The sequence below is a fragment of the Sinocyclocheilus anshuiensis genome, unplaced genomic scaffold, assembly GCF_001515605.1.
Source record: "Sinocyclocheilus anshuiensis isolate Anshui unplaced genomic scaffold, SAMN03320099.WGS_v1.1 scaffold2416, whole genome shotgun sequence".
NCBI lineage: Eukaryota > Metazoa > Chordata > Actinopteri > Cypriniformes > Cyprinidae > Sinocyclocheilus > Sinocyclocheilus anshuiensis.
Window position 1 is genome coordinate 53,560 of NW_015546252.1, and position 18,185 is coordinate 71,744.

The 18,185-nt window shown below is 37.4% G+C and overlaps 1 protein-coding gene across 1 annotated transcript in view; it reads right to left on the reverse strand.

Moving 5' to 3' along the window:
- Window positions 1-14,400, reverse strand: part of pde2a (phosphodiesterase 2A) — a 50,358-nt gene extending 35,958 nt beyond the window's left edge. Inside the window, exons 1-5 of the mRNA XM_016503588.1 lie at window positions 14,244-14,400; window positions 10,848-10,936; window positions 3,131-3,240; window positions 1,733-1,788; window positions 65-124 (exon numbers count right to left, since the gene is read on the reverse strand). Of these exons, the coding sequence (XP_016359074.1) occupies window positions 65-124; window positions 1,733-1,788; window positions 3,131-3,240; window positions 10,848-10,936; window positions 14,244-14,246 (318 nt within the window). The 5' untranslated portion in view covers window positions 14,247-14,400. The remainder of the gene's footprint in view (window positions 1-64; window positions 125-1,732; window positions 1,789-3,130; window positions 3,241-10,847; window positions 10,937-14,243) is intronic.
- Window positions 14,401-18,185: the final 3,785 nt, after the last annotated feature.

Genomic DNA, 18,185 nt, shown 5'->3' on the forward strand with positions numbered 1-18,185 from the left:
TGTGTGTGTGTGAGTGTGTGTGTGTGTGTGTGTGTGTGTGTGTGTGTGTGTGTGTGTTTCTTACATGTTTCTCCAGGATGTTGAGGTTTTGTTCATCTTGTTCTGTCAGTGGTTTACAGCAGAGCTGTTGAGAGAGCGACAGACACCACAAGTCAAATAAATCACATAATTCATTACATCCTTCAGCAAACGACCTGCTCTGTTTCTGCCAGCTCTCTCTCTCTCTCTCTCTAGGGAAATGCTCCATTTGCTTTAGGGGTCACATTGTGACCTTTGACCCCACGTCTGTCTGCAAGAGTCCCAGCGAGACACTCAACACACACTCACACACATTTCCCACGAGACGCGGCTACTGATCTAATAGAGCGGATACTAAATCATGTGACACTGAAGACTGGAGTAATGATGCTGAAAATACAGCTGCGCATCACAGAAATACATTACAGTTTAACAGAGATTCACATAGAAAACTGTTTTTTTTAAATTGTATTAATATTTCATAATTTTTACTGTATTTTTGATCAAATAAATGCAGCCTTGGTGAGCAGACAGAAAAAATCATACCAACCTCAAACTTTTCAGAGAATTAAATCTTTTAAATCACCAATTTTAAACTAGACATGTGGAAAAGTATGCATTTTAACAAATGACTATGAATATTTATTATTAATTCAACATATAAATATTTTGGATTTTGACAATAATTGTCTTGGAATTTATGATTGAATGCAGGGTTATTAACATAAACTAAAACCATAAGAAACATACAATAAACATCAACTAAAATTAACTGAAAAAAAAAAACCTTAAACTTACACTTATTTAATTTCATCTTGTTGGCAAGGCAACATTTATTATTTTCGTTTAGTGTAAGCTGAAGTACTAAAATAACAACATAAAATAGTAATATATAGACGTATAAAAAAACTATTAAAAATATTGAAACTTTAAAATTCAAGTGAAAAAAAACCATAAAAATCTAATTTAAAATATAAACAAAAACTATAGTTTGTAAAAATAACACTGGTTGAAGGAGGAGAATTCAAAGAAGAAGCTCCTCTTTGATGTTGACAGCACTTTAAATGCGACGCATGTACAGATTTGATCATGCCGTCCAACAGATACAGAAATTCCTCCTCTTTAAGATCGACCCTCCTGAACCGTTCGCTCTGCAAACTCTCTGTACGAGCGGCTCTTTACGTGTGAAGCACAAGCGCAGGTCGGGTGTGTAATACGACGCTCAGAGTTCAAACTACTTCACATTTGACCCCAATTGTTGCTGCTGCAATTTTCAAGCAGAGCAATGATTGCAAGACAATTTGCACGATGTGTCATTATGTGCAAAACAACAAAACGGACGTGACATTTCTCTATTTTCCTGCCATCTTCTATTTTCCAACTTGCTAAGACTCTCTCAACACGTCCTCGGTCTGATCCGTCACAATCGATTCTTTTATGACGCGCAATAAAGCGTCTCCCCTGCACTCACAGATCTCATAAAATCATAAAGTTTTATCACTCAATTAGAAATAAACACTTTAATTGGACTAATGCTGCCTCTAAAACCGTAACATTAGGCAGCGCATTAAAAATAACGAGCTATAACGAATTTCAGATGATTCAAAGAAAGGAATCGCACGATATTCACTGAATCACTGATTCAGAGGTGAGAGAGAGAGAGAGAGAGAGATCATTACAGCACTATTGTGTGTGAAATTACAGCAGAACTCACCAAAATCAGAGAGATCACCTTCCCTTCATCACGGTCCACCAGAGGAATGATGAGCGCTGAAAACACAGAGACAAATCACTGCAACTTAAAGCCATAGTTCACCCAAAAATGACAATGTGCTGTTAATTTACTCACCCATCCGAGACGTAGGGCTTTTTTTCTGAACAGTAAAGAAGATTTTAGCTGAAATCGTGCTCCTTGGTGATTCATGAAATGCAAGTCAATGGGTGCCGGCACTTTGAGAGTCAAAAAAGCGCATACAGGCAACACAGAATGAATCCCTGTGGCTCCTGATGATATTTTGAGATCTTATGAAGCGAAACAATCAGTCTGTGCAAGAAACTGAACATTATTTAACACATTATTACCTGTAATCAAGAGCCCCAGGTCAACAGGGAAATCTGATTCTTTTCTGCAAACTGATTCTTTTGGACAGTTTGATTCAATGAACTGGTTCAGTTCACTAGTTCGTTTATGTAATAATCATGCAGTGACGTCACGTATACACAATTATATGATTAAAGCTCCCAATAATGATGTCAAACGTGGATGTTTTATGTGTCTAAAGCATATAAAGTGAATAAAGTCGTCTTCATCAGCTCATCTTTATACATAAACAATGAGAAACCATAAAAACGTTCAGTTCTCCGCTTCATTCAAGTGTTGGGTTCACACATACGCACATCAGCGGCTCACCAGTGTTCGGTCCGAGTCGAACTGTTTCCTCAGTTCAGTGTCTGTTGGAGGAACTGAATCAGTTCATTCATAAGAGAATCAGATACGCCGGTGTTTCGAATCATTTCCAGTCACAGTGACCGTCAGGCATCTGAAAGTGAGTTCTGTTTGAGTAACTTGTAGATCTGTGCTGCTCGAGCCGCGAACTGATTCAGATGATTCAGTCCGATTCAATTAACTGATTCAACTAGTTCACTAAAAAGAACCGGTTCAAAAGAATGATTCATTCACAAAGTGAACCGTTGGCCTGGGGCTCTGGATTACAGGTAATAATGAGGTAAATAATGTTCAGTTACCTGCACTAACTGATCGTTTCGCTTCATAAGATCTCAAAATATCATCAGGAGCCACGGGGATTCATTCTGTGTTGCCTGTATGCGCTTTTTTGACTCTCAAAGTGCCGGCACTCATTGACTTGCATTGTATGAATCACCAAGGAGCACGATTTCAGCTAAAAATCTTCTTTACTGTTCAACTGAGAAAAACAGTCTCCTACATCACATACGGCCTGAGAGTTACACACACACACACACACACACACACACACACACACACAGTCACTCACACACACACACACACACTCACACTCACACACACACACTCACAGTCACTCACACACACACTCTCTCTCTCTCTCTCACACACACACACACACACACTCACCTCGTTTGTGGGCCGGCAGCGGTGCGGTCAGCGAGCCGGTTTGGTTCTGGTGGAGTTCTGCAGACGGCAGGCCGGAGCACTGCAGTCTCTTCTGCTGCTTCACCGCGTCTCTGAAACACAGACATGAGCAAGCTCTGAGAAATCACTTCACAATCTGACTTTATTCATTTTAATGAATGGACATTTAATCCCACAACAGCCAAGCATAAGTTACCATGTTAAATTAACACTAAAATAACACACAGCCAGCCTGGATCAGTTACTCCTTTTATTTCTGCAGTATGTACAGCATTTCTGTGTGTTCTACACACAGTACACCGTAACCCACAATGCAATGTTCTCAACTTGACCTTCCATTTCCAGTGCAACGAATGAACCAGACACAATCTCTTTCTTGCCTCATTATTTGATCAAACATTAAGACATTTACACACAAAACTGGACTGAAATGCAATACAGCATTTTAACAAAGAAACTATTCATTGCTCATCTACGTTAAATATTATTCACAGATACAACTTTAGATTTGAATAATGTATAAATAAATGTTTTTAACAACTAGTAAAATTATCATCAACTAAAATGAATATGTTTCATTGTTAGTTAACTAATGTAGTTACCTATGCAGCCTTATTGTAAAGTGGATAAAAATCATAAATTTATGTTTATTTATTTGGCATGCACTTTCATCCAAAACAACTTACAAGTAACATTACAAGCAATTTATCATAAGAAATCAAATTAAAAATAACATTTCATAACATATATTTATTCAGTTTATATTTTATTTTTTATTTTATTTTATTTTAATGTGTTTTTATTTATTTAATGTGTCAAATCAGTTCAAAATGAGTTAAAATGAGTACAATAAATGTAAAATAACTACAGTGCAAATTGAGCAAATTAGTATAAAAAATTAAAATAATGATTACAAAAATTATCAATAACATAAAAATGATACATTTACATTTATTTATTTGACACTCGCATTTTACAATAAAATATACAAAAACCTAGTAAAACTACTAAACTGAAAACATTTTTAATTAAAATGCATTTTGCTACAAAAATGTAATTAATTAAATGGCATGTAGAGACCTGTGTGAACAACATAGATTCATTAATCATATGAATCAGTGAATCTATTTGAATCAGGTCACTGAAATGAACTAATGTGAGCTAAAACGCAGTGATGGAGTGTTTTGTTGCTATTTTTATGTAGAAACGAGCTCATCATTGTAAAAGTTGCTTTATTTCCCCGGTGTTTGACTCTGTTGTTACGATCTCTGCAGGGAATTAAAGAACATCAGCCAGAAAGAATCAGTAAAAGAGGTATCTGTTCCACTTTAAATGGCTTTACAAAGAAACACTGACGGTATCCCATCATGCACTGCTGCTTTACAGCCAGAGCCATTCATCTGGTGAAAACCAATTTACATCCTGTGAGTGTGTGTGTGTGTGTGCGTGTGTGTGAGAGAGCGTGTGTGTGTGTGTGTGTCAATCTGTCATCACGACTGTCCTCCTGTTCTGCAGAAGGGTGGAAAGTTTTCCAGATTTCCGGAACATTCTCCAGGAGAAAAGAGAAAGAGAGAGAGGGAGGGATGACAGTTTTCTCACCCACACAGCAAACTAAAGTCCTGTTCCACGTCAGTTCCCATGACAACATGGATATGTAGCGTGATTAGACACTGGACACACACAAACACACACACACACACACAGACACACACAGACACACACAGACACACATACACACACACACGTTCACACGCTCATCTAAATGTGGACACTGCATAGCCACACTAACCCTAACAGAAAACTGCATCTTTAGCATTTAAAAATCACTCTATTAACTCTGAATCCGAACTCCTGCACGTCCTGCAGATCTGAGCCCAGCGCTGGAGGATTTATAAAGAGCTAATACTCTTGTGTTCACGTCACAGCTCAGGGAAAGCATGATGTGTGTTTTGTTTTTGCCGTCTGTGGCAGGTGTTCGTTACTCAGTGTTTCAGAGCGACCGACTTCAGATTTGGAAAACTGCAAACTGGAAACAAAGTACCAAAAACTTTTATTTTTTATGGTTTTAGTGTTAGTTAACAATCAGTTTAGAGCACATAAAACGCTTTAATGACTCGTATTAGCTCTACATCACATGATATTAAACATGTTCAGATTTGCAGGTTTTATACGCTACTGTTCAAAACTTTATAATTAAAAAAACTAAGAAATTAATACTTTTATTCATCAGGGACACATTAATTTGATCAAAAGTGCCAGTAAAGACATTTATAATGTCACAAAAGATTTCTATTTCAAATAAATGCTGATCTTTTGAACTTTCTATTCATCTGTGAATCCTGAAAAATAAAATGTATCACAGTTTCCACAAAAATATTGTGCAGCACGACTGTTTTCAACATTGATAATAATCAGAAATGTTTCTTGAGCAGCAAATCAGCATATTAGAATGATTTCTGAAGATCATGTGACACTGAAGACTGGAGTAATGATGCTGAAAATACAGCTGCGCATCACAGAAATACATTACAGTTTAACAGATATTCACAGAGAAAACAGATATTTTAAACTTTAATAATATTTCACTGTTTTTACTGTATTTCTGATCAAATAAATGCAGCCTTAGTGGTTTCTTTCAAAAACATAAAATTGACTTAAATGATAACTTATGAGTGAAATACATCTCCTCTGATCATTGAGAGATGATGCTGAACAGGTTGATGACGAGCAAACATTCGTCTGTCTGTCTGTCCCTGTCTCTCTCTGTCTATCTGTCCCTGTCTCTCTCTGTCTATCTGTCCCTGTCTCTCTCTGTCTATCTGTCCCTGTCTCTCTCTGTCTATCTGTCCCTGTCTCTCTCTGTCTATCTGTCCCTGTCTCTCTCTGTCTATCTGTCCCTGTCTCTCTCTGTCTATCTGTCCCTGTCTCTCTCTGTCTATCTGTCCCTGTCTCTCTCTGTCTATCTGTCCCTGTCTCTCTCTGTCTATCTGTCCCTGTCTCTCTCTGTCTATCTGTCCCTGTCTCTCTCTGTCTATCTGTCCCTGTCTCTCTCTGTCTATCTGTCCCTGTCTCTCTCTGTCTGTCTGTCTGTCTCTCTCTGTCTGTCTGTCTGTCTCTGTCTCTCAGTCTGTCCCTGTCTCTCTCTGTCTGTCTGTCTGTCCCTGTCTCTCTCTGTCTGTCCCTGTCTCTCTCTGTCTGTCTGTCTGTCTCTGTCTCTCAGTCTGTCCGTCTCTGTCTCTGTCTGTCCCTGTCTCTCTCTGTCTGTCTGTCTGTCTGTCTCTGTCTCTCAGTCTGTCCGTCTCTGTCTCTGTCTGTCTGTCTGTCTGTCTGTCTGTCTGTCTGTCTGTCTGTCTGTCTGTCTGTCTGTCTGTCTGTCTGTCTGTCTGTCTGTCTGTCTGTCTGTCTGTCTGTCTGTCTGTCTGTCTGTCTGTCTGTCTGTCTGTCTGTCTGTCTGTCTGTCTGTCTGTCTGTCTGTCTGTCTGTCTGTCTGTCTGTCTCTCTCTCTCTGTCTGTCTGTCTTTTATGTTTGCTCTGTGATGTAAATGTGTTTTTTTCTCATGCTAATGGCTGATGAAAGCGCAGTGTTTCTGATGAATGGCTTTACTCTGCACACCTGCACACATCTAATGGCATTCAGGTGTTCACGTCTCTATTATCCCGCGCGGCTCTTTTGTTTCTGACCTGTAGCTCTGATCAATGAGGGTTAAATGTGTTTTTTCCTCTCTGAACGTTACTGCGCCCAAAATAACCGCAATCAAAGGTGTCGTCTCTTTCAATTGTGTTATTATCGCACGACATTGAATGCATTTCAATGTGCTTCCGGTGCCCGTGTGTGTGTGTGTGTGAGGCATTAATAGTGAGCAGATATTGTGTGTGTGGGTTGAAAAAATGCCTGAGATGACAAAATGCATGTAAAGTTTCAATTCTACACTCTTATCTGCTACTTCTATAGGGAATTCACACACAAACACACAATTTTCCAGTCTTTTCCATAGCAATATGCTGCTCAGTTCAAGCGTGACTGATTATCCGAGACAAAACGCAAATATTCAAGCCATTTTCACTGTGTTTCCGTGGTAACTGACGACAGGCTGCTATTTCAGGGCTTTCGAATCTTAAGATTGAATTTGTGAATGTTTCACTCGGGTGGTTCACAAAAACTTCTTCTTTAGGAGTGAAAGTGATGTACTTCAGAATATTTTTGTGGAGAGTTAAAAAAATCACAGATCATTACTAAAGAAACTGCAAGACGTTGAATTAAATGTGAACTTTTGAAGTAGAAAGCTGTGGAAAGACTGAAAAGGTGCCTCCAATAATCTAATTTTTTACACTGTAACTGAAATAAGTTTAAGTACTAAAATTTCACTAAAACTGAAATACCAAAATAATGAAAGCTAAATAGAAACATTTAAAAAACTAAGAAAAATGCTAAAGTTTTCTGGCAATTTAAATAAAGCAGAACAATATAAATATTAGATGAAAAACTTTAAAAAATGAAAAAAAAATGGAAACGTTGCCTTGGCAACTACACAAAAAAAATTTGGTGTAGGATTTACTTTGACACAATTTTCACGCAGAAACTGCTTGTAAATTTCACAAATAATTACAAAAAACGCATTAAATTAAACATGACATTTCGAAGAAGAAAGACTGAAGAGCTACTCCAAAAGCCTTTGTTTTAAAACCTTCAAAAAAAAAAAACATTTTTTTACAGTGTAACTGAAGTTTAAGTTAGTTTCTAAAATAAACTTAACTAGTAAAACTTAAAATATAAAAACACAGTAAAATGCATCGAATTAAATGTGAAATTGGGAAGTAGAAACACAGAAATACTATTTTCTTCTAGAACACACTCCAATAATCTTTATTTTGTTTACAACTGTACAAAAACAGTGAAATCCAGGATAAAACGTTTCTGCAAATAATCCAGAGCGTTTCCTCATCTGAGCTCATCATCTGGACTCTGAGCTTGGAAATTCTTTCCTAATATCTCTGTCTGCACATTGATTAGTTTCCCATCCAAGTATTATTGGGTGATCATCAGGGAACAGTCATTAATGTGCCACGTGTCCTCATGACGTAATTCTGATATAATTAACAGGACAGTGACTCACATCACTGATTTTACTCAGTGCAATATATGTATATTTACTCAGAAATATAACTATTATAATTAAATTATATATTATACACTAGATATTATAAATACATAAAGATAAATTAAATATAATATAGATTAAATATTGAAAATATAAATTAGTAATTAATATTAAATTGCGTTAATGGGTTTTTAATACGTGAAAAAAATACATTTTACAATAAATTCTTTATGAAAAGAAATATAAATCCTGAGACACAAACGCCAATGTTTCCTGATGCATCTGCTGATGTGAGACGCACAAGCCTTGTGCACGTATAAAAGCAAAACTGTGCAGATCTGGACCTTCCTCATGCCTCAGAAACACTTTACATGTGAGAGACACACGAGAGAGCGACTGCAGAGCTGAAGTGCTGCTGAAGACGGACGGATCAGAAGATAATCCTCCGTTTGGTCAGGAATCACGCTGAGAGGGTCGCCGCTCAAGAACATCTGTTTATCTACAGAAACCCAGCCCGCTTTAATGAGTCCCACTCACGTCATTTCTGTGAGCAGCTCCAGCAAAATAACCACATCTTTACATTTCCAATAGAAAAGGTGAGTGATGTTTGCCCAATGCAAAACTTTCTGAGCCGGCTCTAATAAGTTACGGTTCCATATATATATCAATGATGTAATGATCAACCGGCTGCCATCCGGATCTGGTTTCCCCGGGCAACCTGAAATAAAACTGTCAATCACTGCAAGCAGCTAATTAACTAGAGAGGGGGAGGAGTCTCACTTCAGAGGGAGGCGGGTGCTGTGGATTTGATTGACAGCTTGACATCAGAGCCTTCCGCAGAATGGAAATGTGAGGTCAGGATGAGAGATAATGATGTGCTCATTTTTAGACTCGCCATTGAAAGTTTCGGTTGAGCACACACACACACACACACACTTATACTGAAAAACGGCTTCGGTTTTCGTCAACCCTGAACCTTTTTATTGTAGAAAGCCACAAACGTATGATATAGAGAGAGATACGGGAGCAGAGGTCGCACGTGATTGACGTGAGCCGCTATTCAGAGAGAGGAGAGAAAGCAAAGCGCTGGATTCTGACATTTCTCACAGCACACGAATCAGTCGGTTCATCAGAAGAGACTGACGGGACACGAGGCGTTCAGACGCATCCGGGTCAGAGCATCGACAGTTCATTTGATATAAAACAGCGGCTAACACCTCAGACAGACCACTGGCCGTCTGATGTACTGCACACACACACACAAGAGCTCTCGCAAAACAACCAGATCCAGCCACTGCATTCCTCACAAGAAATATTCACTGTACTCTTCTTTCACTTTCAAACTTAGTGTGTGTTTTGTACAAACACATGTTGTCTTTTGTGTAGATAACAGTGTTATTATAGCATCATTATCAGCTTTTATTAATATTTTGAATTAGGTTTTGTTTTTATATTTTAATTTTAGTTACATTTTTAGTCATTCAATGACTTGATGAGATTAAAAAAAAAAAAGTCTATAATTTTTATTAATTTTAATTTCAGTTATAGTTTTAGTTATTGTAGTACATCAAGTTAAACTAAACAAAAATAGAAAATGTTGCCTTGGCAACTAACTAAAATAAAATAAGTTTTAAGTTTTATTTATAGTCGTATTTATTGTAATTTTTTTTAGTTAACTGATAATGCTTGTTATAATTATGGTTTTTATTTACATTTTATAGTAACAAGATTATCTATGGTTTTAGTTCTAATCTTTACATAAATCCTTTATTATTATATCATCTTATCTCTATCAATATTATTATTATTATTATTATTATTAATGTTGTTTTGTGTACTGGGAGCTTCACTAAGAGAAATCTGTTGAGCATTTTTTTATTTAATTTTTTTATATAAAATTAAAAACTGTTTTTATAGTATTTGTTTATAGTAGCAACATTTTCTATGGTTTTAGTTAACTATAATAATCTTTTAATCTTTAAATAAATCCTTTATTATTATATCATCTTATCTCTATCATTATTATTATTGTTATCAATAATAATAATAATTTAGTTTTGTTTACTGGGAGCTTCACTAAAAGAAATCTGTTGAGCATTTTTATTTTATTTTTCGTTTTTTTATTTTATTTTATATAAAATGTAAAAAAAATGTTTTATAGTATTTGTTTATATTAACAACATTTTTTATGGTTTTGGTTTTAGTTAACTATAACAGCCCTGCTCCATACATTATTTTTATATATTGGTTATTATATATTATTATATTGTCATTATTATTATTGTTATTATTAATGTTGTTTTGTGTACTATAAGTTTTACCAAGACAAATCTGTTGTGTGTGTGTAAGCCAGTAAAGCTCATTCTGATTCTGATTTTTTTCAAGGACTACTGGTATGGTATTTAATATTTTAAATGCCCCCTTTTCTGAACTATGGTGCTTTAATTTTTTTAATTGTATTATTATTATTGTTATTTTTTAACCTCATCCCGCCTCCATCCCAAAGAGCTGATGCTTTCTATGCAATGAAAGGCTGATAAACAAAATATGTTCATTCTTTGTGCTTTTATAATGACATTAGCATAAGCTCCGCCCCTTACCTGAGCTTGCCCTCTGACTGCACCTCATGGGGCGGATCCTGACATCGCAGCCGAGACTCCGCCTCCAACAGGTACACGAACACACACTCCTGCAAAACACCAGCGAGAACAACAGCTGAGTCCTTAGAGTCGTGTCAGGCACTGGATTATGTGCGGTCAGAAACACGAGCACCTGTCGAGAGCTGGGACCCGTCCGCAGTCTCTCAGCCTGTCATTCTGGCCTCCGTGAGGTTAATCAATGCAAAGTACCTTCGTCACGCCACAGGCTTCGTTAATCGCCGTGCTGACAGAGCGGCGCAACCCTAATTAGACTCCGTTACCGTGGCGATCGGATCCTGCGGGGGGACCGGATTGGTCCTGATAATTTGTCAGAAATGTCAAGGGAAGTTTTCGACATGATTCCTTGACTTCTGTTCAGCTCTGTTATAAACCCTAGTGAGCTTCTCGCTGTCTACTTAGGCAGCTGTCTTGTAAGGCAGCATGTGAAAGGAACCTAATAAGTGATGCTGAACAAAAACGACTTCGTGTGAAGCGAACGTGACTCTATTTAATGTGATGCAAAGCCATAATCACGCATAAAATGATACAATCATCTATTTTTAATTAAACTACTATTTATCCATCATTTTCAGGAAATGAATTCAATATATAATCGATATTTATTTCATCTAGTCCACTTTCTTCATTTTTTCCTTTCTTTGAGTTGAGTTAAAGGGATTGTTCATCATTTACTCACCCTCGTGTTGTTTGCTTCAAACCTGTGTGAACATAAAGAAAGATTTTTTTGCAAGATGGTTGACGGTAGCCATTGACTTCCATAGTGTTTTTTTCTCTACTATGGAAGTCAATGGCTACCAGCAGGCTGTTGTTCTTTAAAATATCTTCTTTTGTGTTCAACAGAAGAAAGAAATTCACACAGGTTTTGGAGAGTAAATGAAGACAGAGTTTTCAGTTTCGGGTGAACTATCCTTGCATTCTGGGATTGTGTTTTCTGCTAAAGATAGCCTGCTTGTGATGTGCTTTGGGTAGCATATAGCCTAACTGATGGGCTGGAGTGCTGTGGATTACTTGTGGATTATTGTGATGTTTTTATCAGCTGTTTGGACTCTCATTCTGACGGCACCCATTCACTGCAGAGCATCCATTGCTGAGACACTGATGCAGTGCTACATTTCTACAAACCTGATGAAGAAACAAACTCATCCTGATCTCGGATGACTTGAGAGTGAACAGATTTTCAGCACATTTTCATCAACTAGGCTGAACTATTCCTTTAATATGCCACATTCGAATGTATGAATTAGATTTGCTGCGGTGGAGAAAATCAGCGAATAACTGAAACGCAAATCTACTTTATATTTTAAACTATTTTCTTTCAGAGCGTTCGGCAGAGAGCTTGTTTTGTATGATAAACAAACTTGGAGCAGACATTTGCCGGAATGCTATTTCTGCAGAGGATCACAAATCTGCAGAAATAAATCGGGATAATTCAGAACATGAAACAGAAAGAGCCGCTGAGATCAAACACGCTGAAGCCGTTAACGTGCTCGAACGCTCATGCTCTATATTACTGATCCAACTTCATTTATTTATGAATATTAAAGACATAACAGGTCATTAACTACATTAAATTATGCTTCAATGACACATGAAAAATGTCATAAATACAGCATTAAATATGAAATAGAACTGCGAGATGACTGAGTGTGTGTGATGCTGTCAGCTCCTGTCTGAGGCGTCCTTGAGTGCGTATCGCTGTTGGAAAAATAATCAATAAAAGAAACAGCACTCAGATATGACTGGGTCAATGTGTGTGTGTGTGTGTGTGTGTGTGTGTGTGTGTGTGTATGTGTTTTTTCGGCACTCAAAACACTCCTGAGACTCCAGCAAATGTAACATCAATAAACCCTTCTAGAATACATTTTCCTCTCTCTCTCTGAAAAGACGCTCAGAATGCTGATGAAGTCTGGAGCGGCGAAACCTCCGGGTGAATCCGAATGAGATCTGATCCTGCCGTTTCACCGTACGCACACCCAACATCTGAATGTGATCAGACGGAGCTGAATGATTTCTCCACTGTGAAATCAAATGATCATGTGCTTCCCGTCGGTTCGTATTCCACGCACAAACTCTTATTGAACGCAGAGAGAAAACCCAGCCTGGAAAGCGTTTCATTGACCTGGAGGGAGATGTTGATTTCGTAGAAGGGCGAAGGGTGTGTTGAACATAGAAAATATACTTTTTGAAAACTGAAAAACTAGATATCAAATCAATCAGCAGAATGAAGTTTGAAGCCGACTCAGTGTTTGTTTCGTACACTGACGGTCGATACAATACTAACGTGATAAATATTTGAGTAAAAACTATGAAGAGTCTGTATATTGCACTGATGAATCGTTTGCATGATGAATAACTCACAATAATAGCAGAAACATACTGTATATCGAGTCCATTTGGATTTCATGTTGACGGTTCATCAGGTGTTGCATGCATTCAGGCTTTTAATTTTTGAAATGTGCATATTTTAATATTGGACATACTATGGAATTGTATTCTGCCACAGAATAAAAAAAAAAAATAATAATAATAAAAATATCTTTTTTCTTGCAATCCTGAGTTTTCATCTCTTCTTTGAGTTCTGTTTTTTGTTTCTGCTACAAAATAAAAAAGGTAATTGCAACTTTTTATCTCACAATTATGACTTTTTTTTCCCTAAGAATTGCAAGAATTGTGAGATAAAAACTTACAATTGCCTTTATTATATTTTTCATTTTTTCAAATGGTTGAAATAAGCTTCCATAACATACACTAGCATTAAACACTTTGGGTTTAGAGAGATTTTTTTTTTTATTCCTCGAGGACGCATTTAATGTATCAACAGTGACAGTAAAGACATTTATAATGTTGCAGTAGATTTCGGTTTTAAATAAATGCTGTTCTTTTGAACTTTCTGTTCATCTGTGAATCCTGAAAAATAAAATGTATCACAGTTTCCACAAAAATATTGTGCGGCACAACTGTTTTCAACATTGATAATAATCAGAAATGTTTCTTGAGCAGCAGATCAGCATATTAGAATGATTTCTGAAGATCACGTGACACTGAAGACTGGAGTAATGATGCTGAAAATACAGCTGCGCATCACAGAAATACATTACAGTTTAACAGATATTCACATAGAAAACAGCTGTTTTAAAATGTAATATTATTTCATAATTTGTACTGTATTTCTGAGCAAATAAATGCAGCCCTAGTGAACAGAATAGACTTGTGTGTGCGTGCGTGAGTGTGTGTGTGTGTGTGTGCGTGCGTGCGTGCGTGTGGCGTGTGTGTGTGTGTGTGAGAGTGTTTTTGTGTGTGTGTGTGTGTGTGTGTGTGTGTGTGTGTGTTTCATACCATGTCTGGCAGGACGACTCTGAGCACATCTTTGATGGTCGTCTGAAGGCTGTTGACGTCAACAATGGAGGCCAACTGCAGCAATGCATCCTGGGAAAATAAAAACACAGTCACAGATAAATAAACAAACAAATAAATAAATAAATCATTTATATTGTCAGCACACCATCCGAAGGGTCAAAGGTTAATGAATCCTCTGGAAATATAACTATGACGAGTTTAACCCCGAGCTTCCGGAAATGTCACGCCATTAAGGAAATTAATGTTGTCGTCTCCCGTTTTCTGTCTTTGAAGCTTCTGGCACATGGATGATCACTCATCTCTCGTTGAAGCTGTTAGGGGGGTTTGACCTTTGACCCCCAGCACGCTGACCTCGTCAGCACGGCTCATTAGCGCATCCACTTAACCTGGGAAATCAATAACGGGAAGAGCCATTAACCAGCGACGGGAGCGAGACACAGAGAGAGAAATGCTTTTAGCAAATAACCATCGAATGCATCAGTGGGTTCAATGTTGCGAACTAATTAACTAAAGTTAACGATGCTACAGACTTGACAGTCATCCAGGCATTACTGTAACTCTTCCTGTAATGTTAATTGTTTCCAAAAAGTGGCCTCAGATCACATCAGATTCATTTCAGCAAATCAGTTGCTATATTTTATTTTAAACTAAATGACTCACAGATTCATTTGAATCTACTCGACTCACAAATGATTCAAACTGAGTTTGTTGTCAAGCACAAACATACACAGCACACACTAACATTAGTGAAAAACAGCCCTTTTTAAATGACATCAAACAACTTTGATTATTTTCAATATTTAGTTTGATATGTCTGGTATGTTTAAATTTAGTTTAAGTTTATTTTTGATCAACCAGTGTTGTTATTGTTAACTATTACAGATTAAAAGAAACAAACTAAAATAATTTTGAAAAAAAATATGATGAAAAACACTCGGATGATCTTCATGTTTGGAGTCAGATACTGAAAATTATAAAACCAGATATGCAAAGATAGATTAGGTTATTTATTTAAACAGATATTGCTAAACAGACTAGATTAATTAGTTACTTTGTATTAGTAGCTTGTAGAGTAGTTAACTGCAGTTTGAGTTTAGTTCAACTAGTTTAAATTACGAGGAGCTTGTAGAAGGTTTATTATCATAAACTAAAACTAAAACCATAAAACATTTTTATTACATGAAATAAAATAAAATAAATGTTATCTGAAAAAATTTTTTTTTAAGTCTTTTTTTTTACTTTAACTTGAAGCACTAGAATAACTAAAATAAATAATGTTTTTTATAAATAAATATATAATAAATTATTTAAAATTTATTTCTAAATAAATAAAAACATAACTAAAAGTAAATAAACTACAATGAATAAATAAAAACGATATAGTCATAGTCATATTTATTAAAATAATAATAATAATAATCAAAAAAACTACTAAATTACTAAACGTTTAATTAAATTTAAATTGAAAATAGGAAACAAAACTAAAATCTAGTTTAAAATATGAACAAAAACCAGTGGTGGACAGTAACGGAGTAGTTTTACTTCGTTACTGTACTTAAGTACATTTTTCAAGTATCTGTACTTTACTGGAGTAGTTTTATTTTGAGTAACTTTTACTTTTACTTCACTACATTCCAAAGCATAAGATCGTACTTTTTACTTCACTACATTTCATAAAACATATCGTTACTCCTTATAATATATCACGTGCTCCGAGACGCAGAAGCAGTGTCTGATTCAAGAACGAACTGATTATTTTCAATGAACCTTTTAAATCGGTTCGCAAATCGCACCAAACGATTCATTGACGAATGAGAATGAACCGATTGCTGCTCCGAGACGCAGAAGCGGTGTCTGATTCAAGAACGAACTGATTCTTTTCAATTAACCTTTTAAATCGGTTCGCAAATCGCACCAAACGATTCATTGACGAATGAGAATGAACCGATTGCAGCTGTTCTTGAGTCGACAACTCACTGATTCAAATGAACTGTTTAGAGCGAGTCTCCAGTGAACTGAATTCACAAGAAAGAACCGCGCATGCGACTGATGCTGCTAAAAGTAAGTTACTAATGTCGAATTTTAGTGATTGAATGCAGGCACATCAACATCTGTGTCTCTGTTTTAGGTTTAAAAAAAAAAAAGAAATATTAAAATAACACAGACTAAATAAAATAATTCATGCGCGTTCATATTCCCCGCTGCCGTAACGTTAACAGTTTTATTAAAATGCTACGGAGTAATATTTTATTATACGTATCTGTACTTTTACTCAGGTACTTGATTAGTGTACTTCGTCCACCACTGACAAAAACTATAATAGTATATCAATGATACTAAATAAAACTGGCTTGTAATTTAAAAAACTTCAGTTTTGAAAGCAGTTTCATGAGAAGTGGATGGATGGATGGATGGATGGATGGATGGATGGATGGATGGATAGATGGAGGATGGATGGATGGGTGATGGAGGGATGGATGGATGGAGGGGGAATGGATGGAGGATGGATGGATGGATGGATGGATGGATGGATGGAGGACGGATGATGGATGGATGGATGGAGGGATGGATGGATGGATGGATGGATGGAGGAATGGATGGAGGATGGATGGATGGATGGATGGAGGACGGATGATGGATGGATGGATGGAGGATGGATGGATGGAGGGAGGACGGATGGATGGATGATGGATGGACGGAGGGATGGATGGATGGATGGAGGATGGAGGGATGGACGGATGGATGGATGGATGGATGGATGGATGGATGGAGGACGGATGGATGGATGGATGGATGGAGGACGGAGGGATGGATGGATGGATGGATGGATGAATGGATGGATGGATGGATGGATGGAGGACGGAGGGATGGATGGATGGATGGATGGATGAATGGATGGATGGATGGATGGATGGAGGACGGAGGGATGGATGGATGGATGGATGGATGAATGGATGGATGGATGGATGGATGGAGGACGGAGGGATGGATGGATGGATGGATGGATGAATGGATGGATGGATGGATGGATGGAGGACGGAGGGATGGATGGATGGATGGATGGATGAATGGATGGATGGATGGATGGATGGAGGACGGAGGGATGGATGGATGGATGGATGGATGAATGGATGGATGGATGGATGGATGGAGGACGGAGGGATGGATGGATGGATGGATGGATGAATGGATGGATGGATGGATGGATGGAGGACGGAGGGATGGATGGATGGATGGATGGATGGAGGACGGATGGAGCAGGTGGAGGACGGCCTCTTTAAACTGCTCATCTCTCCATCTCTGAACTGATGAAAGGAAAACTGCACTCAACCAATTAGTCAGTCAGCATTCTGTGTGTGTGTGTGTGTGTTGGCTTTACTACAGACAGTTTTTAAAGATAATTACAAATAATTATCGCCAATTATGTTCAGAACATTCCAAAAAAAGAAAATGAGTTTGAACTCAACATCAAAAATCTCAATTAGGACAAAAATGTTCATAAGAACAGGGGAAGAGAAGGAGAGAGATTTTCAGATGCAGGTGCTTCATTCTGCCGCTATCCTCCTCTTCCTCTCTCAAATGGTCTAAATCCCTCTCAACAAACACACACACACACACTCGAGTGGAGAGGCGAGTTGAAGCAGAGACGCTTCCCTGCAGTTTCTCTCTCTTGTTGGATCATCGTTGATGGAAAAGGCAGGGATCAATCCCGCAGCGCTGATCCCACTTTCAATTGTCTGAAGAGGGAATAGTAGAGAGCTTTGTAAAACACACACACACACACACAAACTCGAGCCAGTTCACACTCATGTTCATATGTCGCCTGCAGACGACTGGTCAACTACTGTCATCTTTCTCATGTTCACTGAACGTCTGATTCATATCAAACACAAACTCACATCAGCAATGCAATATAATACC